This window comes from Acanthochromis polyacanthus, chromosome 7, assembly GCF_021347895.1.
Source record: "Acanthochromis polyacanthus isolate Apoly-LR-REF ecotype Palm Island chromosome 7, KAUST_Apoly_ChrSc, whole genome shotgun sequence".
Classification (NCBI taxonomy): Eukaryota; Metazoa; Chordata; class Actinopteri; family Pomacentridae; genus Acanthochromis; species Acanthochromis polyacanthus.
In genome coordinates this window covers 23,241,674-23,265,058 of record NC_067119.1, presented here as the reverse complement: position 1 = coordinate 23,265,058, position 23,385 = coordinate 23,241,674, and the positions used below count along the sequence as shown (strand labels likewise).

Here is a 23,385-nt window from a genome sequence, read left to right as displayed (position 1 = left end):
CAAAAAAGGAGGACAAACTCAAGCTGTGACCTCTGACCTCCAAATACTGAACTTTTAACACCACCCATCAGGTTTGAGCACCCATAAAACTGACATTCAAGCCTTTGGAAAGATTTGGAGATATGTGTTTAGGGGCAGAAGTTTATTTTGTCAATTCAGGGGGAGATTATGATTTATGAGTTATGCACTACCCCCCGTCATAAGCTGATGGAACAGTCATATGCATAAGTTACTTAACAATTACTGAATTTTCACGAGACAAACATGTCCTTGAATTGAGTCTGAACTTAGGAGGAACATGGGAAACTCTTACAGGAAGTTGCATGTGACGTGGCCACTCAGCACTACATCATCCACACTCATACTATTAGCTTAGACTATGTCAGGAAGGCAGGAAACTGAACAAAAAGCCTATCACAACTGGAGAAGAAGTTTCCGTAAATGAGGAGAAAATCCCCATTAGCCCACACATACACACACACGCATCCAAATCCCCACTGGACACACAATCACTCCCACATTTAGACCCCATCTCCAACAACAGCTGCCACCGCACCCCACCACAGGAAATGCCAAAGTCCTCTGAAGTGGAGCATAACAGTACTGCAGCTCACATCCACAGTGAAGGTCTGAAAGACTGGAAGGGCAGACGAGCCCCTAATAGCAGGAAGTTGTAAGAATAATAGTTGTATGGGGATGTCATGGCCCTGGGCCTTGTGGCATGCGAGCTCTGAGCCAGAACAGCAGAGTCGGAGTGTGCTGAATGCTTGCTCATACAACATTTTTTTTTACATGACTTACAGTAAGGGTTTACCAGATGTGGGCTTCACAGTTGCAGAGTATGTGAGATTTTTGTCATTGTTTCATTTCTTATTTAGGTCATGGCAATGCTCCAATCAAAATACAGAAAGTGTTAAATGATTACAAAACAAATTTACAGTGTAGGCCTATAAATGCATTTCTAAACAGTTGCAAACCTGATTGTGAAAAATGTACCTGAGGAGGAGGAATACAAAGATGAAAATGGAAACTCTCAGTCCGACAATGACCCTTTTTTCATGAGGGATTGCATTGGCTGACTGTGTCAATCCAACATTCACCAGAGGATTACTCAGCCATTGTGAACTGTTTCCAGATCAAACCTCAGCAGTGAATAGCGTGGCACACCGTATTAAATGTTAGGAAAAGTGATCTGAAGTCAAATTTCATGTAGACAAATCCTACCTGAGCCTGACGGATCAGGATATAGAAACCTGTGACTTTTATCTTCTGCATCTGTCCTGGATTATCTAAGAATGGCTGCTAAGTAAATTAGAGCGCTTAGGAACGTTTCCATAATCCAACAATCTTAAACCCTTGTGCCACTGACCCACAGGCAAACACCAGTGCACCAGTGTCAAAGAGTGCGCATGAATGCGTCTTCAGGTCTGCAGAAAGTGTACAGAGGTCTTGTGTGAGCCTGTGCATGAATGCATGGCAGCGTTTGTGTGAGTGTGTGGTCAGTTTGTGTGTGTTAAATCGTCACTGTTGGACAGCAGTTGAACAGACCCCCAGCCGTTCTTAAACACTGAAGCAGCCTTCCCTGTTTTTTTTTTTTTTTTTTATGTGCTGCCTGCTTCAGACTCAGTTCCCATGAAATTGGTCTTTTTTGGCTTGTTGAGAGATTGCCTGCACTGTAAATGCTCTCTCTGGAGTCTGCCAAGGGCCAGTGGGGGCTGATTCAACGACAAAAAAGACACAAAGAGAGACTGACAGATCCAAAGGTGCCACACTGCCCCCATATCTCCTCTAAAGGAAACCAGCAATTCCTATTCAGGTTTTATTTTCTTCTAAAAAAAATCAAATCAAAGCAACTCAAGCTTTATTGTTATTTAGCTGTGCATACAACATTAGTGCAGACAAGATGAGAGAGTGTTTCTCTGGGATTCAATTAAAACAACTGATGACAAAGCCTTGTCATCAATAATTTTACCAGAATTTTCAAAAATACTCAGTTAATTTTAGAGGATTGTTCCATGATGTGGGCATACCCAGTTATCATTCATTTGTTATTATTATGTGGAGATGAGGTGCATAACTTCTCTGCTTTCCTTTAAATGTCTATTGATTTCAGCGTGAGGCAAGTGAAGAGCACTCATGCTCTGTTAGAAGACAAAGGTTATCCAATGAACATTAGCGCAGGAAATGAGAGTGTTCTTTTTATGATCACTACTTGTTGCTGAGCGGCTGCGTTGCGCTGTGAACACTTTTCCTCCAAGTGACCCAGCTAGCGAAGTCATTATGCTTTCCACTCTCTCAACGGGAGGTGGGGCTTTTTACTGAAAACTTATTCTACCCAGCTGCACAAAGACCAGAGTGCAGTCACAGTCTCCTCCACGCTGTGAGTGCGCAGCGCCCTGCACAGATCGCTCCAATTCGGACCTAAAGCCCACCGTTGCATGAACCTGTGTACTTTTCCAGCAGCTTTCTTGGCCGACCATCAGTAGGCTGTTCCCGCTGTGGCTGTTTTCCGGCAGATACTCCGACCCCGAAACCCATCGGGACCTGTGAAAAGAGAAGCTGCGGGAGTGGTCTGGAAACTTTAGCCATCATGAGCACGCCAACGGTCAACCTTGATACCTACAGCCTGTCGCTGCTCACGGCCAAAGAGGACATCCTCAACCCCCGCTCCTCCACCAACTGGTAACACTTGCAAAACTGCATCTACCTGCTATAGCAAAACTTCATTTCTGTTTATCACGACACTTTAGATTAAATGTGAGCTTTATAATCCTGCGCTATTATAAGGAAACACTGACGAACGCAAGTAGAATCAGTACTTTACCAAAAACTTTTGTTCTCCATCTTGTTTTACCGAATGAGTCTTTTACGCATTACCAGAATGGCAGTTGCGTAAGCAGAGGCTTGATTTCAATTAATCCAGTGAGGGATATGGTGGCTAGCACAGAGGCAGCAAGCAACTTGCACTATATTTACAAGTCCCATAATGATAAATGTACGGTTTTGTGATGATGCACTGACTTTAGTTGCCGTCCATGATGCACGCCAGGCGGCTGGCGCTGCTCAGAGCGCAGCACCTGGCCAGCAGCCCGCTGCCCTCACCGGGGCCCTGCCGCTCCATGACTCTGCTATTCTCCCCCAGGATTTGGGAGGCTTCATCGGATCGTGTTTCTGCAGATGTCCTGATCTTTGACAGCGGATTGTCTTTCAGGGAGAGGCCCTTCAGTCTGACAAACATCGTTACATGCTCGAGTGTTATTCACATGTCTGAACAGTGACATTTAATAAAATAGCAATTACTAGATGGAGGTTGTTTGGGAAGAAACATTAAAGATCACCTGTACAGAACAGTCTGTGAAACAAATACCAGCCTTCAAACTACAGTTACACATACAATCAAGTATTTTAAGAACTTCTCCTGTATTTAAACACTTAATGTTTTTTTGACATATGGAAACTTGAAATCATTCATTTAATTAATTCTGCTCAGGCATATGTGAGACCTCGTAGTGGTGTAACTTGAGCATCAGACACATGGCTCATTCCGTCCTGTTGTTACAGGGTTTGGCTGGTCTGTCACTATGGTGATCTCCATCATTTCCAAACAATACCAATCTGCCTGTGTAATCTTCTTCCTCCAGTTCCTCTTCCCTTATAATGTGTGTGTGGTATTGTCATCTGCAGTTACAAAGGTGTTGTTATTGGCTCTACTCATCTAATACAGAGAGAGTAAAATGTACCTCGACCTCTTTCTTGCCCTCAGTTGATGAAGCTATAGTTTAGAAAAATATTCCAAGGCCCAGCCTCCCACACACACTCATTTGTAAGTAATGGACTGATTCTGTCTCTGTTTCATCTTTCTCTGCCTCACATCCGTCTCTTCCACCAGCTTTCCCTGCCCACTCTCCTTCTACCTTCTTCCTGAGTTCAGTTTTGAGCTAATGGCGCCATTCAGGAAATGAGATTCAATGCACCGAGTTGGAAAATCTCTTAAAATTTCCATGTTCAGTATCACTGTGGAGTTTTTATCCCATGGCAACAGCTTCGCACTGACACTTTCCTGATCCAGCAATTCCTCATTTTTAGAGTATTTTCCTAAAGTTTAAAATAACAACAAATATGGATCTGGTGCCAGACAACCAGCTGCTTTTCAGACAGTCACACAACAATGTGCTGATGCATAGATATAGATAGAATGCAGATACAAGAGAGGAAAAAGATGAAAAGAAAGCAAGACAGAGAGGGAGAGAGAGAGAGAGAGATCACTCGGCGTTCTTTGACCACATTTTAGAAGGATAAATAAGTCTGCTCTGACTGAATAGAGTGATGGAAGGGGGACACGGTGATGTCATAGTTCCCACTGTCAGACAGCCTCACCCACTCTGTGCATGTGTGTTGGTGGGATTTTATGTGCTTGCGTGTGAGTTTGCATTTCAGTATGTTTGATGTGCTTATGCATCCTGCAGAGACTATTATAGTCAGTTGTGGCTGTTGAGAAATTTGCATGGGGAGGGATAGGAGGCTTGTTTTGTTGAAGGATCCCGCCCCCACTGTGTGGCCTTGAGGTCCCTGTGTGTATTATCTAATGACCTTGTGTCCTGAATGGGAAACAGACCCTTTGTGGGTGAGACTCTGAAGAAAAAAGGAGCAATTTCAATGCATCCCTCATTCAGAACTCTCTGCTCAACATACTGCCTTGGAGGTCTGTGCTTAGTCTCTGAGACCACTGAGGACTACAAAGTGTGTTACTCCAAGGCTGGAGACTGGCACTGTGTGCATGTGCTGTGTGAGTATTAACAGTCAGAAAGAAAGACAAACAGTAAAAATACATGTTCCCAATGACAAAGTGTAACCCTCTGTGAAGTCATCATCTGTAATTATTCACAAAAGAAATCAAGATTTATGTAATTTACTTGCCATTCTGTGACAAAACAACATGTACAAGTTGTAGTTGTAGCACTTTTGAGGCAGTAAATATGAGCAAAGCAGCAGGAATTACCAGGGGGTGTCCTCCTGCCAAGCAACAAATACACCACAGCACCAGACTAGCCAAGCATGTTAAAGAAAGGAGGGGTGTGGGTAGGTTTAGAAGAATGTTTACAGAATTGTTTCAGCTTTGCAAAGCATATCAGATAGAAATTCCTATTGAGATGTGGAGCAATTCATCAGAATGGGTGTAGGCTATATCTAGACATCTGTGAACCCCATGGAGAAGCTGAGCACAACTGCTTCACAGACCTCTTTCTCCCAGGCCACACTTTGATACTTTGTGCTATGTTTGTGGTATGTGCTAACTTGTAGGGATTACTGTAGTCAGGTTGTGACACATTAAGTAAATATCTGATGTCACTTTAGCAAGAACGTGATTCAGCTTACATGGAATGTTTTTACACCAATCAGTTTGGTCTTGACTTAACCTTGATTTAAAAAAATAAAACAAAGACTCTGTATTACTTGACCATGCAAGTCGTTACAAAGGTTGACCTAGTTAAATGTCTATCTCTGGACTCAGGTCAGATATTTCATATACACTTAGTAACAAATTATACAGGGTCTATGAAAAAGTATTAACCCGCCCTTCGAGATTCTTTCATGTCCAAGTAAAAACATCCATCCATCCATCCATTCTCTATACACCGCTTTATCCTCACTAGGGTCGTGGGGGTTGCTGGAGCCTATCCCAGCTGACTCAGGCGAAGGCAGGGGACACCCTGGACAGGTCGCCAGTCTGTTCCAGGGCTACATATACAGACAAACAATCACACTCACATTCACACCTACGGACAATTTAGAGTAACCAATTAACCTCAGCATATTTTTGGACTGTGGGAGGAAGCTGGAGTACCCGGAGAAAACCCACGCATGCACAGGTAGAACATGCAAACTCCCAAGTAAAAACAGATTTCTACAAAGTAATGTCCATTATTTAAAATTTTGAGATGTAAAATAAGTAGCAGCATAAGTATTCACTCACTTTAAAGTGCCTCACCTCATTCAACACAAGTGCAGCCACTTAGTGCCAGATATCACACATTTCATTTGAGTGCAGTGAATATGTCTCAAGTGACTGTAGGATAAAGACACCTGTATCTGGAAGGTCCAGTTACTGGGGAGTCAGTACTCCTGGCTAGAAGACAAAAGAAAACGCCAAGCAACTCCAGGAAAAATTATTTCAAAGTTTTCATCAGAGGATAGATACAAGAACATTTACAAGTCACAGAATATCAGTTGAAGTACAGTTACATCCATCATTATGGAATATAAGGAATGTGGCTCATATGTAAATCTGGCCAGAGTAGGCTGTCCTCAAAAACTTAGTGTGCAAGAAAGAAACTCATGAGGGAGGCGAACAAGGCACTCATGACTCCTCTGAACAAGTACACGCTTCAGCAACTGAGGTGGGCGAGACTGTACATAAAACAACTATTGCCTGTCCTCAACAGCCAAAGCTTTACAGGAGTGTGACAAAGAGAAAATCACTGTGAAAAAAACTGATATCATATTTCAACTAGAGTTCACCAAAATTCACGTAGAAGACTCTCTTAGGTCAACTGGAAGAGGGTTCTTTGGTTTGATGAGACTAAAATGTAACTTTCTGAGCATCAGACACCAAACACTGCACATGATCACAAACACACCATCTCTACCATGAAGCATGGTGGTGGCAGCATCATGATGTGGAGATGCTTCTCAGAAGCAGTCTCTGGTAGGTGTGTAAGGGTTAAGGGTTCAGTTAATATAACAAAGTATTAGAAAATCCTGGAGGACAACCTGATGCAGTCCGCAGGAGAATTGTGAGTTACCGCAAGATTTCTTTTTCAGCAAAACCATGACCCGAAACATGCAGCCAAAGCTACACAGAGATGATTTAAAGACAACAAGGTGACTGTTCTTGAGTCGGAGAGTCGGAGTCCAGACATCAATCAAGATGAGAACTTGTGGCTGTTTTCTCAGCCAATGCAGACGAATAGAGGCTGAGCAGTTTTACAAACAAATGATGCAAACTTGCAGTGTCTGGATGTGCAAGGCTGACTGAGACCTGCACCTACCAAATACTGACGTGAAGGGGGTGAATACTTAAGCAATCACTTAGTTTATGTTTTATATTTGTAATTAAATGACATTACTTAATATAAATCTGTTCTCACTTTGATATCACACTTTGTAAATTCTCAACAAAGCCATATTACATTGAACACGATTCAATATTGAAAAGCAATAAAAGGGGAAAAGTTCCAAGGGGATGCATACTTTTATAGGCATGGCGTATTATTCAGGTCTTATATACTGTAATATAATTGCTGCTATATTGCTAAAAGTTCCTCACTGATTTGAAAGAACTTCCTGTTGAATGATGCAAGGCCTTCATTGTTATCTTTCTTTGGCAGAAGTGCAGCTGCCATACAATCTGTCATCAAATGATAATGATCACGAAATTACAGATATGTTTCAGTTTAAGCATTTTTTTAAAAAAAAAAAGGAAATTCCCCTCTACCAACACTTATTTTTGAAAGGCATCCACCTTATTTCTGTAACTATTATCCACAGTGTCTGTTTTTGTGCTGGTTGTAAACTGCTGGAAAATGTACATGATGCCATTTAACCTTATGAATTCATGAATTACCTGGAAATGTTTTAATATTATCTTCATTTATATATTTTTCTAGGTGTTGACATTCTGCGGGAAACTTAAGTAATCAATCGTACTCATTTTCCTTGAAGACACAACATATTATCCCTCCGCTCCAGGTCTCTGATCTCCTGTGAAGGGACTCTCCTGTTGATGATAAATGAAGGAGCCATTATTCGGCACAGGCCTGGGGTGTTTGTGTTGCTCCTACTTGCCAGAATTTCCACAGGCTCATGCATGATTAACTGATACCTTAAGAGTCCCTGGGTCTAAAGTTACATGCTGGATGGAATACACCTGTGGGTGTGGAGAGAGGATAGGAGGGAGGAAGGCAAAATGCATGTGTAGATGCACATGCTTGAGTGCTTCGGTCTGTTTAGAGGTGTACAGTATTTCCCGACCCTGGAGGGGGATTATATGTGCAAGTACAGCAAGCCAGCTATCTTTCTTGTAAAGAGGACAACCATTATCATCAATAAGCTGCCCATTGTCTAAACTTCCATGCACAGGTTCTGCTTTTGATCAGTTCCTTCATTGTCCACAAAGACTCACCTGTCTAAAAACACCCTGAAGCAGATAAACAAACGTGTGCTTTTTGGCACACAATGTGTTGTGTAATCCTCATCTAGGTTGAGAAAGGTTGTTGCAGCTTTCTGTGATCCTACTGATCACCTAACTGTGGAATCCTACTGAAGGAAACCAAGCAGTTTGGTTGTTTCCTCTTGCTGTTCAGGATAAAGCTTCAAAGGCTGCAGAAAGTATTGTTATCAGGCTGAATGATAACAGGACACGTTTGATTGATCCTTGATATAAATAGCAGAATCAGAAGTCAAAGAACGGGTACACTGAACCAGTGCCAGTCCTCCCTCTCTCTCTCTCTCTCTGTCATGCTGTCTCCAGCTTTGCTTCCTGTATGTTAACTTGCAGTAGCCTGTGTGACGTAGACCACTGCTGATTTCTAAACAAGCCAGCATTCTGTCTCTTATTTCTGCCATGAAAACTTTGTAGAACCCGTTTTGGTACTTTGGCAGAACTTGACCCAACTAGAGTGGTTCCTTGGCTGGAGACTAGAGCACTTGAGCTCTAATTTAGGACGATCAGAGTGGTACTTCATCCATTAAAGTGCTTTTTGAGTGACATTAGCACAAATGTCCTGTTATTGCACATATGTACGCAGGTTAAATGAAGGCTTTTAAAAGTTGTTTAAAAGATTAGAAAATTCTCCACACTGTGTAGGTTGTACCCTCTACAAAAACACATCCTCAGCTTGCCTGGCTGCCTGTGTGAGCAGGTCTGTGGGTGGCATGTTGAAAGATGATGACAATGATAACTATAATGGCTGTTATATGTATCTCTGTTTAGATGAACTTAGAGAATAATTTGAGCAGTTATCACTAAACAACTGCTTACTACTCCCTTAAATACTGTTTAGAATCATCTGGGGTCCAAGATGAAGGTGCGGGGTAATGGTAGGTTTTAGGCATGATGAGACATGACTGCAGAAGGTTATGCAGTATGTGTGTATTATGTTTGTATGTGTCTGTATGTGTGGGTTCCTCAGCGTGCAAACTGTTGGGTGGAGGACCACAAATTGACACTGTGTCCATGTGTCACTTGTAACTGCCCCACAGAAGATGCAAAAGGTTGGTAATTAATGTTTCATGACTTTAGGGCACTGTTGTGCTGTTATTCCCGGTGGTGTCGATTGTCCATCAGGAGCAAAGTAAAGAGCTGCTGCTACTTTAAAAAAGATAGTTTCCTGCAGCTGTGGCATCTCTGTTTTTATAGTAATGAAAGCTTTATATAAAGATCATTGAAAACAATAATCCTCAAAGTATTTTGGCAGTCCTTCTCACACCTGACCTTTCTATCAAATCCCTCTTTTGTTTATTCAAGAGCCTCAGATCTGTTGATCTGAATGCAGATGCCATTTGCACATTGTTTCCACTGGAAATCTTTCCTTTTTCTGCCTACAGCGTTGGACGCCACAAATCCATTATTGTTTCCCTTTGCAGTTCAAGATAAAGACTGAGAAAGTCTGCTGGAAATCTATATCTTTGTGGAACTAGATGATTTTTGCGAATGCTATGAAAAGTAGAACCTACATTAAGAGGACCTGCTTGTTTCACCTAACTATTGAGCCTTGAATGTCACAAACAGAGTGGTATTTTCAAGGGTGTGTCAGATAGCTGTCTAAAACATCTGTATTGTAGTGTTTCTTCAAACATTGGCAAAAGGATAAATACAGTGTGTGCGATGTGTTTAATTGCGTGTGTGTCCTAAGCTCAGTTGAGGCACTTTTTGGGGATGTCTGAACAACAAGATGATATCAGAGACATGCATTACTTACATTACATTTATTGCATATATTGACTGACATTTATGTGTCTTTGAGCTGCAATGTTCGACAAAGATATAATCTGTTAATCGAAACCTTTGAAACTCATCTGCTAGATTTAAGAGTGACCTACATGTTGTTACAATCTCGAACAAGTAACTTGAAGCAACATTGGTGCTAGCATAAGATGAAATGAAAGTTCTCTCTTTTACATCTTTGTTGGAGAAATTAAAGATATGATATTGTTTCTGTGCTTTAGAGTCTGGTGTTTTAAAGTTCAGTGCTTCTCTTTGGCATCTGGATTATCCGAAGTCATAAGAATAAAGAGCCTGAATGAATGTTGGGAAAGGAAGCAACTGAGGGCATGCCGAAACATTTTGTCATGCAGTGTGTTGCTGTGGCTCATTTCGTGCCAAGCATAACACCAGCAGTGTCTGACACCACAAAGTGTGTGAAAGACAAAAACATATTTATTGCCATTTTGCTTTTAATTACACAATTATGAGATCATCATTCACATTTCATACATAGTTGAGGACTAACACATGCACATACATATACACATGCACACTGGGCCAAATCAATAAAGACACACCCCTCTCTCATTCCTGTAGCTATCCAGACAGTGCAAGATATCACAAGCTCTGCTCACCAAAAAAGCTATAATCATGTCATTCTGAGGGTTAACTCGACTGGGAACTCCACTTGCCTTTCTCCAGCCATGTTTGTTCACTTGCCGGTAGTGGGATTGGGTCGTGGGTCCTCGAAGAGAGTCGGAGGCCATCCTGTTGTCCTGACGACCCTGGTGGGAAAGCTAGGTTGTTTGCTAAGAGAGATTGAATGAATTGAGGGGGATGAGTGGAGAGGGACTGAGGATGCTGGGAAGGGTCTGTGAATAAATGGACAAGGACACTTGGTAAGAAATATAGAGGAATAAGTAGACGAGAAAGGACAATATGTGAGAGGAAAGAGAAAGAATCTTAGTGGAGCGAAAGCAAGTTCAACAGGGTCGCCCGGACAAGAGGTTTTTGAAATGCAAAAACTGCAAATGATAGAACTTGGGGGAATGATAGAGGGGGGGGAAAGGGGAAGATGAGAGGACAGGTGAAGGGGTGAAGAGGAATGAAGAAAGGATCAAAGAATTAAGAAAGGCTGCAGAGAAGACGGGCCAAATAAGGCCTAAGTGGATTTGTAATACTTGAGAGTTTGCTTTGTTTAACTGAAGGAAATGGTTGAAGATAAGATGCCATCATGTTTTTAGTGGTCCCATAATAACTTTGATACCGAGAGGGGAGGATATTCCTGTGTGTGTGTGTGTTTGTACGTATGTGTTTGTGGCAGTGTGGAACAGCACGAACAGGAAATGCCTGAAAGATCCCAGCGGGCCATGATTTTAGAGGATTTATCGGCATCCTCTCCTCTCCTCTCCTCTCCTCTCCTCTCCTCTCCTCTCCTCTCCTCTCCTCTCCTCTCCTCTCCTCTCCTCTCCTCTCCTCTCCTCTCCTCTCCTCTCCTCTCCTCTCCTCTCCTCTCCTCTCCTCTCTCAGGTGCAGGAAAATAAATTCAGTTCCCATTCACTCTCCTATAGCTTTCCAAACAAACCATATACCTCCCTAAGTCATAATAATTTACCCCATACAGACCCATGACAACTCCCCTGTATTACTTTCATCAAAACTCTTGCCCCCATTAACCACATACTCCACTGGCCCCTTGGAAACCTCCAATACACTCTGGCTGTTTCCCATTGTGTGCCATTGTTGAACATGCCTCTCTTAGCCTCCCCATTTATACCTTTCTACGTCCCCTAGTGCTTCTCATCGTTTTCCCCAGTGTGAACTCTGCCTTTGAGTGGATTTTCTCCAACCTGAGTATATGCATCCCCCGTGTGCCCCATCATTCTTTAAGCACACACCCTTTTGGCATTGAACTTCATGCACCCATCTTCTGAGAAACCCTCAACACAGATTTCACCCCCGCATTAACCTGAAGTGTTTTGGACACCCTTTAGCATCGTTTTTCAACTTGCAGGCCAGCCTGATAGTCATCTAAATGTTTGTGAACATCAGATATATACACCACGAGTTTGTGGCTAAATGTCCTCAGCTGGTGTCATCACTGTTGCTACTTTCCAGGCAAGGAGAAGTTTGCAGTGTAACATGTGGTGGTTGTTGTGAAAGCTCGTATTTCAGCCAAAAACAGCAAGTTAAAATGAGACTTAAGCCACAAAATACAATGAAACAAAGTGGAAAAAAAATAAGGGTCAGACACAGGACACAAATGTCAGTCTCTTGGGTGAAGGTCCTGCAACTTAAGCCTTCTTCACACCTCCAGCCTCCTTGTGAAGCTCTCATAAACTGGAAAATCTCCTGTATGTCTGCATCGCACATTGATGCAGATGACACTGATGCCAAAATACACCTTGTGTGTATCTCTGAGAAGCAGGATGCTTTGGCAAAGAAGCAGTATTTTACGCCTTGGGAATGAAAATGGGATGTCAAAGAATATGCATATGGAGAGGCATCGTAACTTTTGGTCATTTTAACTCAACGCTGTAATTTGGCCTTCAGGGGAAAGGTACCGTTTGTGTGAATCTCTTACTGGTTTATTTGAGCTGTGATCTTACTGTTCATTGTTTTAGTGCAAGACATCAAGTTATGGCAATAAATACTCTTCTTACATTCTGTACTTAGACAAAATATGCTGAAACAGATAGACATAAACACCTACACTACACTGACCTTCCTTGAAAAATGGGATTATCTTACACAGGGAGGAATGCTATAGTTAAGTAATTAGAACATGGGCAGCTCTGCTTGCACAATGACTGGCTAATGTTGTCTGTGGATTAACTTCAGGCTGTAACACGAGATCAGCTGGTGTCCATACACTACCTGACGATTCATCACCTGATAACACAATGCTGTTCGCTGCTGTTTGTATCTGTCATTCCCGAGTGTTAGTGTTAATGATGTGTCTTCTCTGTTCTCTGTTTGTTGTTTCAGGACACTTTGAATTGTCATCTACTGTACAGCAGCCCACTTTTTGTCTCTCTTTGTCCGTCCCCCGCTCTTTTCCATCTGGCTCAGCACAGGGAGGGCTGTTTTCTTTCACTGGTCCTTGGCACTGATTTAATTACTTATTTGTTTAGTTTGTCATATTCTAAACTTCTCTGGCTCCGTGTTTTGCTGAGAGCCCAAATTTTCTTCCCTCCCCTCCTCCTTGCAGCATTCCATGCAGTCTCTCCCTCTGCCCCTCAGCTCCACCGCCTGATATTGTGTGCAGTCTGTTGTTTAACTTTTTACCCAAGTTTTCCTCCATTTATTTTTGCTACACTTTCTGTTTTTTTCTTATAATTTTCTTCTTCATTTCCTCTGTCATTTCTCCCACGATTTACCATTCTCTCCTGGCCAAATAGTTTCAGTGCTCTGTAATAGTGTCCAGGGGAGTCTGATTTGTCCTCCACCCTGTCAAATATTATACAGATCAGTCAGTGTTACTCACAGGGTGGATCTGGACATGTTCTCTTGTAGGTCAAATAAGCAACCTGCTTGCAATTTAAACATGCACAGCTGTTGTTAAAATTGGAGTTACCCAGGATTTATAATCAGAAACAAATAGATGCTTTCACAGTGACGAGTACATTTTGCTTTCATTTGCCTACTCAGTACATACAGTACCTCTGCAAAACTAACATTCTGGGTACGATTTTCTATTTAGTTTTTTTTCAATAAGAACTAAAACTAGATCAGAGAGGACACAGCACATAAGAAAAAAGATGAGTTGTAGCTTTGAACTGACATGAGGTCATATTTCCATGCCAGAATGTCTCAGTATCTTGTAGTCACACTGACACAGTTTCCAGAAGTATTTGAAGCATGCAGCATGCAAAGGAAACACTGGTTTTTCCATCTGTCACCAAGTCAGGAGAGTTTACCTGATGGGTGATTATATCTATCTATCTATCTATCTATCTATCTATCTATCTATCTATCTATCTATCTATCTATCTATCTATCTATCTACTTATATGTGTGTATTTTTTAAAAATTCTTAAGTTTTGCACTTCGACTGATACTTTTATGTTATTGTTTCAAGCATTGTAGAGTACATTAGTTCAATAACAGAACTTCACACAGGTAAAGCTTTTTTTTTTAGTTCTGTCAGTTCAGTATTAATGTAGATTCATGATACATCCCAGAGCTTCCTGCTAACCTGCTGCTGGAGCAAAAGGTGAAGCTTGTTTGTAGTTGTTGCCATTATGGTAAGATTACTGCGGGCGGCAGGATTAGTCACGAATTGAAGATCATGATTTTTTTAAGCTTTTCTGAATGTGAAGCAAAGTTGTTGTGAGGTGTGTGTCCAGTAGGCCGTCCTGGCCGTCTGTTTGGCCAGTGGACATGTTGTTGATTGGAACTTGGGATAATTTGGTTATTGGGTCAAGGTTTCTGGCTGAAGCCTGCAGTTACATCATAAACCAAAGCCTCTAGCTGAGGCCTTTCCAGAGCAGCTTTACTTCTGACACAGTTAACAGACACTACATGTCGGACTGGAGTTTTAGCGTATGTGTTTTTGTACTGGACGTTTTCTTTTGCTTATTTTTCCTGCACAAATAATTATGCACTCCCTTTGCACTAAATTTGGCATTACTTTAATCTTATCTCAGTGGGAGAGGTCCTTACTAAGCATTATCCTCAGCAGAGTACCGCTAGAAGGTATTTGGCTTGTTTAAATAAGAGTCCACCTCACATCATTGCAGGAATCCACAAACATTTCCAAACATCATTTTTGATTCTGCTCTAAGCTGTGTGAGTTCATCAGTAATTTGCAATGAGCAATTTGGTGCCATGTTTCAATCCCTTAATGCTCATTAAAGGACCCTGTTGCTTGGCTTGGGAGGATTACATGATTACAATGCCCGCTCTCTGCAGGGCACCTGACTCGAGTCCTCTGCAGCAAGTCAGAAGTATGAGACTTTACATTTCTTTGCGTCCTCCTTCTATGCTTTCTTTCTTACTTTTAACTTGCTTTGTAACGTACACTGGCATACCGTTTGTCTCCTTTCCTTCGTCTTTTCATCCCTGTCCCTGTTGCTCTGTCTTAGCGGATCTGTGTAAACTCTGCTGTGGGATATCTAATAAGCAGTGAGAAGTGTTCACATAAACACCATCCCTCAGCAGCAGCCTACATCCATGTTTCATCCCTTAATGAGGGGCCACCTAGAAAAACACTGATTGGCTTGCTGCCATTTTAAGTACTGGAGATGATGAATGATGTTTTCATACCTCAGTTATAGGGCCCAAATTGAGTATACTTTTTAACTTGTATGAAATAAAACCTAACAACTTCCCGTTACTGAAAGTGTGTTTGCTCTTTAACAGCAACATCTTGCACCTCATTACAGTTCCAATGCGCCTTTGGTTTAGCATGCCACATTTTTGAGTCATGATGTTTACAGTGATGCAACGTCTCAGAGCAAACTCTCCCACTCTGTAGGCCTCTACAAGCTGCAAACATGAAGTTGTCTCTTTTCTCTAGCCTTCTCTTCTGTTAACCTCTCAGTCCTTCTCGCACTCACTCTTGCTTAAATTTCCGAACCATTACCCATAAACCTCCATGTGTTTCTGCAGTCCAGACAGATGGAGGAATGCGTGCACCACTGGGATCGCTGTATGGACACGATATGAGTAACACGGCGGCCGAAGGGGGTGGGAAGGGGGCTACTTTTTCAGCAGTCAAGTCTGGCTAGACTTATTTTGTCCATGTTTGGAGAGCGGAAATGAGCGCTGTGTGCTGTGGGGACGTCTCTGAGCTCCCCGCTACAACACGGGCCGAGAGGTAGACTGAGAGACGGGCTAAAAATAGAACTGGGAGCCCAGGTCAGCTTCGAGCCACGAGTGTAGAAGTGGGGAGCAATGGGGGGGAAGGGGAGAAGAAAACATATGATGTAAAAAGAATTGAAGAGAGAGAATGGTATATAATATTTATGGTATCTAAATAGGTGATGAGATACAAACCGGAAAGCCCAAAACAAGAAATCTGACAAATTCACAAATGCTTTACATAAAAGTTAGTGTGTGTGCAGTATGTGGAAAGGGAAGAGCAAGAGAAAAAGGAGTGTAAAAATGGACTGATGGAGAGCTTAATCTGGGCACTGAATTCTGGTGAAAGCTCCCAGCCTGCCATCTATTTTCTCATATCTTTCTCTTCATACACAGTTGATCATACTGTAACCAAAAATCTCTCATATCTCCCCTGCTGGCAAAGATGGAATGAATAAATGACCTATGAGCTCACAAGAACTTCCTGTCGGAGAGACACGGAGGGTAGGAAATGTGGAGTCGAGGGAGAGAAGATGAGGATGAGATATTGCCTCAGTTTGTGACAGAGGTATGTTGTGCTACAGGATTTAAAGTAGGCGGAAAAGAAATATGCTGTTGTTGGAGGTGGGGGTCAGAATAATGAATTTAGAGAAGTAATGAAGCTGACATATCCACAAAATATACAGGGAGAGTAGGGCTAGTGAAGTTAACAATGGATATGAGAAACGGTTATTTGTTCTGGGCCCAAAATATATTCATAGCTTCATTTTACTCTTTCTTATTGTATAATAAAGCACAAGCACAATGAAATGCATTCCCTTGGAACGTCATAACAAAAAAATTGGACGGCAGTACAAGGGAAGAAAATCTCCCCAAGTCTCTTTAGAAATTACAACACGGGAGAAGTGTGTACATTGTGTTTGAGTATTTCCTGCACATTACCACACTCAAATGGTTCAGATTTGAGCTTGATGTAGTGGAATGCCTGGATAAGTGATGACAAGGCCTTCTCCAGCACGGCTCACCATCTGCTTCTGTTATGTTAATCTTGAAATGGTAGAGCGTAGCATGTTTGGAGGTATTACAGGGACTCTGGTAGTCCAAAACAAACCATCCCTATTGTTACTGGCTCAGGCGTGGAGTACATTGTGTGCGCATGTGCTTTTCTGTGTGTGTGTTTATAAACTGTATGAGTGCATTTCTCCTTGAATACTTTGAAAATGGGCTGTATATTTATTTTATAGCAGCACTGAATGGCTGGCTGTGGTAATGATGCAGAGACTTCATTCTTTACTGTTAATTACTTTTAAAATGTTGGAGCTGTTTCAGATTGTGACATCATTGCTGCTTTCTTTTCTTTTCTTCACCCTGTCGCCTTTTCATGCCTCTTATTGCCCTTAATCATGGCCAACTTCCCTACTTCTCTTCTCTTCTCTTCTCTTCTCTTCTCTTCTCTTCTCTTCTCTTCTCTTCTCTTCTCTTCTCTTCTCTTCTCTTCTCTTCTCTTCTCTTCTCTTCTCTTCTCTTCTCTTCTCTTCTCTTCTCCTCCCTCTGAGGTCATAGCTGGCTACGTTTGAAAGGTGGGCTGGGAGACACAAGAGAGTCTGTTTTTCACATCAGTCTGTGTGAGTATGTGTTCTCTGTTAGTTTGGGAAAATGTTTTACTACTTCTAAAACTGCGTATGTTGCCGCGGTATTACAGTAACTAATCAAGTCGTGTAGACAACAGAAGGCATGTGAAGGGCATCAGACTGGCATACTTGAGTTACGTATCGTGGGCCGACTACAGAAGAGAGACCCTGAAAGTACCTTTGTCTTATTCAAGGACACTCTTACAAAAAACACATTTTGTGAACTTGAATCTTTACCTTCAGCTGGGAGAACTCTATCTCTGTGCTCATTATACCACACTGCTGGCATATCTCAATAGTCATTCCGTGGTTTACCACAGGTTTTCACATTATCCTCGACTACTACAAAGCTACTGTGTGCAGTATAAACACAGCTTCAAAAACATAGAATATGCGGGACTATAGATATTCACAGACCTTCCGATATTCCATTCGTTTTATATCAGAAACAAGTAGGTTTTACATCTTTTGGTGTACTAAACCAAAAGAAATTCTGTAATGCCAGTTTTGCTCACCCATACAGGAAATCTTGAGATAAACTCATTGTATGGATTAGTAGTCCATAGAAGGATGTTTTCAGAAGAACTACAAAGAGATTTATGATTGCGCTTTGATCCTCTTAATAGTTTATTAAACTGAAAAATGTCATTGTACCAACACATTTCAGAGATGTGCATCCTTGATCTTGGAAGAATAAGTGAGAAAGCAGTCTAATTTTCACATAAGGGATCAAGTTCTGGTACTACAAAACTTATATCATAGATTTGTAGTGAGATCAATACGGCAGATATTCATAGACAGATAGATACTTGTGTGATAAATGTGTGTGTGTGTGTGTGTGTGTGTGTGTGTGTGGTTTTTTTTTAAAGATTATTGCATTAGTAAACCCCTTGTTAGTTTCTGAGGCAAGAATTAAGTAAACTCTTAGGGAGAAAAATGCTGAAAAATAGGATCTTTGTAGGGTCCATCGTAGGGAATGCTCTTGCAGGACAAAGACCGTCCCACAGCAGTGTATCCTCATGTGTGAGCCTGTTCACTGTGGGTGGAGAATTTGCACATGCAATAAAGACTTCTGCAGAGGCACTGTGACCTCTGACTTTGACTGCTTGCGAGTGGTAACCTTTAGGAATGCTAGCGGACCAAGGATCAGTAAATGTGTCTTGGTGCAAAAGCTCTGGAAGTTGGTAAGACTATTGAGGGAACAGAATATGTTGTTTTTATCGTTGTTGTGACTTGACTAATCCCTGTTGAGATATGTGAATAAAGCAGGTGACACAGTGATTACATAATACTCCAAAACTGTGGAAAATATTCCCATGAGTTGCGTTATATTCTGTGGAAATCTGAAATTAAAATAACTGATTTAATTTGGTGACATGATAGACATTCAATCACATTTGTCAGCTTTATTAGCACAATGAAGAAAGATAAAATAAAAGAAGGGCAGTGTCAGCCTGCCTCCTCACACACCGGACCAGCATGCAGTTTGCTCAATAGGGTGCACAATATGGTTATTGTGTCCTCAGCACACTCACATAGTGACTGACTTTTGGCGTTCTTTGTTCTTTGGAGAGAAAGAACAAAGAAGGAATTGTTGTATCAGGAAAAATAACACAGTGATTCACAGATGCAGGCTGAGTTAGCTGGCTCCCTGTCAGTATGTATGCTGTTGTGTTTTTGGAACAAATTGTACAATTTGTATAGAGGACAAAACATTTTAAACTGATACTTTGCCCTGACACGCACGCACACGCACACACATGCACACAAACATACGCACACACACACCATTCACCTTTGGCCCATTGTAATAACTGCTCATGGCCTCTTGCTACTCAGCTCCAGATGTTATTGACACACCTCCAGGAGTCCTACAGAGAAAGATTTACACCTACCCGCAGTCCGACAAAGTCACATACTTGTACACACACACACACACACACACACACACACACACACACACACACACACACACACACACACACACACACACACACACACACACACTCTCCTATGAAGATCTGACAATTCGTTTCTCTGCAGGCCAACTTAAACGTCACCTGCGCTCACGCACACATTGACACAGTTGAGCTTCAAACACACGCATGAATCAGGATTATGTTAGAGGCACGTCACGTGAAATAACATGAAAATATCATTTTGGATTCAGAACCAAGGGTATTACATTGTGTAGCTTTATGAGAACAGAATTGAGAATCGTGCTTGTCTTTTCTCGTTGGTCGATTATGAAGTCATAGCTTTCTGTCTTGGAGATTTTTCAACAAAGCAAATGTAAACACTGATTTGTTTCCATCTCACATCAATCACTGTGTTCCTAATGGAGGAGCGCCACTGTATCTCAGTGGTCTCATGAAAACACTTTACGAGTTGTTGAGTTGCCACAGAGATAGACTGACTGAAGGGTGTGGTGGGACAGGTTTTCACCTGCAAAATGTCAAAAAGCTCATAGTTGTGAGCAGCATTGGTTGCGTTTAGTTCACTTTGCGAGTCATGCATCTGTGAAGCAAACAGTGTGAGTGCTGGTTATTGTATAACAGGATGCTGTCCTGCTTTACACAGACTCTGTGAAGGCCTCTGGTGAACAAGCACAGGAAGGGACACAGACAGGGAAAAAGTGAAAAAGTGCATGTGTCACAGTTGAAAAAAATCTTTTTTGTTGCATATTGTAATGATGCTTCCACTGCAGGGAAGCTTGTTATGTCTGAGACAAAATACCAGTAAGTGCAGTAAAACATCTGGCTATCCCTGTGGGTCTCCTGTGCGCAGTGAAAGATTGAAATTCTGCTGTCCCCATGCTCAAGCTCAGATATTAAAGTTTTGATTCTGCCTTCATTTTTGGGGTCACATTAGTTATTTATTTCATAACCATCAGCATTCAACATTGCAAATGTCATTGTCCTACATTTGTGTGTATCTGACCTGTGTGTGTGTGTGTGTGTCTGTATGTTCGCAGGGCGTTGTTTACATATGAAGGAGTCACCAACAAGCTCAAACTGGCTGACTCGGGAGGTAACGTAGACTTCCATGTTTGTCAAATTTCTGTCTGTTTTCATATGTCATTTCATACATGTGAGTGATGGAGAAATGAATTTTCGACATAGCTCCAGTATTTAGCCAGGCAGGCAGCTTAGCAGCTCAGCTAGCAGCTCAGCTAGTGAAACGTATGGGGCAACTTGCCCCCCCCCCGCGTCAAAGTCCGCCCTAACGTGCTTTTTTTCCCCACACTGACCGGCTCAGATAGTCTCAACGAGTGTCCCACAACATACTAGAGATGAGAAGTGAACGAAAACCCCCACATTACTTGGCGATCGCTCTTTGTTGTGGTCTGTATCCAAATCTCAGGACGCTAGAAAGCAAATCTCGTTCCGAAATCACGCGATAGCTCGCGCCAAAACACAAACTCTCACACCATTTCGCGAGCTATCACGCGATTTCGGAATGAGATTTGCTTTCTAGCGTCCTGAGATTTGGATACAGACCACAACATCTCTAGTATGTTGTGGGACACTCATTGAGACTATCCGAGCCGGTCAGTGTAGGGGAAAAAGCACGTTAGGGCGGACTTTGACGCGGGGGGCCAGCTGCCCCATACTTTTCGCTAGCTGAGCTGCTAAGCTGCCTGCCTGGCTAAATACTGGAACTATGTCGAAAATTCATTTCTCCATCACTCACATGTATGAAATGACATATGAAAACAGACCCCAGGTTGAAAAAAACCGAAGTTCCCCTTTAACATTTAACAGTTTGCTATAAAAAGAAGATGCATCATTAAAGCTCATCAATTTCAGTCTTCCTGCGTTCCCTCCGACTTCTCCCTATATCGGCTTCTTTTCTAACAGCGGGTGGTGTGGCAGAGCTGGCAGGGAAGTTTCACATCTCCAAGCCTCAATATGGACTGTGCAAAGTGGGAAGTAAGGAGACAGGAGCCCCCCGGATTGCTATGATCATCTGGGTAAGTGGGAGATGGGCTTATCGGGCTTAACTCATGCAAGCATGTGCCGATCGCAGCACACATGCTGGCACAAATTACAGACACACATATGCTTTGTACATCCATATATATGAAAATGGGAGGCACACACACACACATGAACACACACGCAGACTTCCACTCATTCAGAGAGAGCAGAGTCATTTTGCAGAGCCCACATAATGCATTTAACATCGTATGTGGTCACGTACAGAAAAATCTATGCACTAACTAACCTGTTAAATCCCTAAGCTACTTGGCTTATACAAATGGTATGATCCTGTTTTGACACAAGCTTATTGGGCATTTGACATCAGGAAAGCGTCTTTCAGAATGTGTCATTCTAGTATAAAATAAGTTTAATCACATGACAGAATATTTAAATGCTATTGTTCCTTTAGCTCAAATGTCATGAGAAAAAGTAGTAACTTTGTAAGTTGTCTTATTTTGACTGATTATGGGAAGTAAAGGTGATACATACAGCACCACACGGAAAATTTGCCTTTTTTTTTATAAGTTATTTAGCAAAATCATCAACTGATGTAACATTCATCTGTAGTAAAAGTTCACACTTAGCTTCAGAGATTAATATTAGTACATCTATTAGCAGAAGGTCTGTGAGCATTGCTGTCCAAAATTGATCTGGGGTTAAAATTTTTGACAATTGCTCTGCATTTTCTTCTTTTTGAGCCATTCCTTGTTGAATAGTGTAGCGTGCTTCCACGTCCACTTCTATTTTAACTTCAGCTTTCAGACAGATGGCCTCAAATTATCTACAAGCACTATTTGATATGATGCAGAATTCATAGTTGGATTAATGATTGCAAGCTGTCCCGTCCCTGAGGCAGTGAAGCAATCCCAAACCATAACATTTCCACCACCCTACTTCACAGTTGGTATGAGGGCCTTCTCCTGAAACGTTGTCTTTGGTCTGCGTTGCACACGTCTACTGTTAAAATACATTATTCTGAAAGGCTTGGTCTTGGCCTGTATGCTTATTGTGGCTTTAAACTTATGTTCTTTTTGGACAGCAAAGGCTTTGTCATGGCATCATACGCACGTAGGTCAAATTTGTCCCTTTCTGATTGTAGACTAAGCACTCTGACATCAACAGCTATCTGCAAATCCTGTGATAAAATTTTGGGATTCTTAGGAACTTCTTTTTTCCATCAAACCACCTGTTGTTGGGCTGAATTTCCTGAAGTGGTCAGTTTAAACTGTACTTGCAGTGTTTTGAAATCTGCATTGCTTGTAGATGATTTTACCTTTTAGTGGTAAATCCCTTGTCAGTCTCATAGGCATTCACACTTTCTTTCTGAAAGCCTGAGGCAGCTCTTTAGATGTTGACGTAACGACACCACACTCTTTACAGGGAGAACATCAGACCGTAGATGTTAGTCTAGTGACGTCATTATGAATCCTATTGTTCCCCAGTCTGTTTTCCTCACATCTTTTTTTAGTTTTCTCAAAGAGAGGTATGATATGCATGCAAGTGTCTACATCCTGTGTTTGTCCCCAGGTCGGCCAAAATGTGGATGACTACCGGAGGACAGAATGTGCCAGCCACATTCCAGCCATCAGGAACTTCTACAAGGTGTAGTATCTCAAGATAATCATCAAACATCGATCTCTGGATTTGACAAATGCACATTACATCCTGTGGTTTGTCTCTGTTTGTCTTCACTGCTAAACTGTTTATAAAAAATGAATTGCAGCTGTGAAATTTTCAGCATTGTGGAGGGACAGAAGAGGTTCAGTACATGTAAACACCATAAAGATTATTTATGGTGCTTTCTCTTCCCAAATTTCTTTTCTAGAAAAAAAGTTACACTCTGTTCTATTTTATCTTGGACTCGAGACTTTGTAGTCTAAAACTATATTTATACACAGTAGTTTACTGAGTATTGTTGTGAGAGTTTCCTGTCCTCAGTCCTTTCCTGTTCTTCTGGTGAGCTGCTCCTGTACATGTGTGG

At 41.8% G+C, this 23,385-nt stretch overlaps 1 protein-coding gene across 1 annotated transcript in view; it reads left to right on the top strand.

The window, feature by feature from the left end:
- The first annotated feature begins 2,309 nt into the window (after positions 1-2,309).
- The window catches only part of si:dkey-40c11.2 (drebrin-like protein), a 34,426-nt gene continuing 13,350 nt past the window's right edge, over positions 2,310-23,385 (top strand). Inside the window, exons 1-4 of the mRNA XM_022192745.2 lie at positions 2,310-2,682; positions 20,396-20,451; positions 21,282-21,394; positions 22,932-23,006. Coding sequence (XP_022048437.1) covers positions 2,591-2,682; positions 20,396-20,451; positions 21,282-21,394; positions 22,932-23,006 — 336 coding nt within the window. The 5' untranslated portion in view covers positions 2,310-2,590. The remainder of the gene's footprint in view (positions 2,683-20,395; positions 20,452-21,281; positions 21,395-22,931; positions 23,007-23,385) is intronic.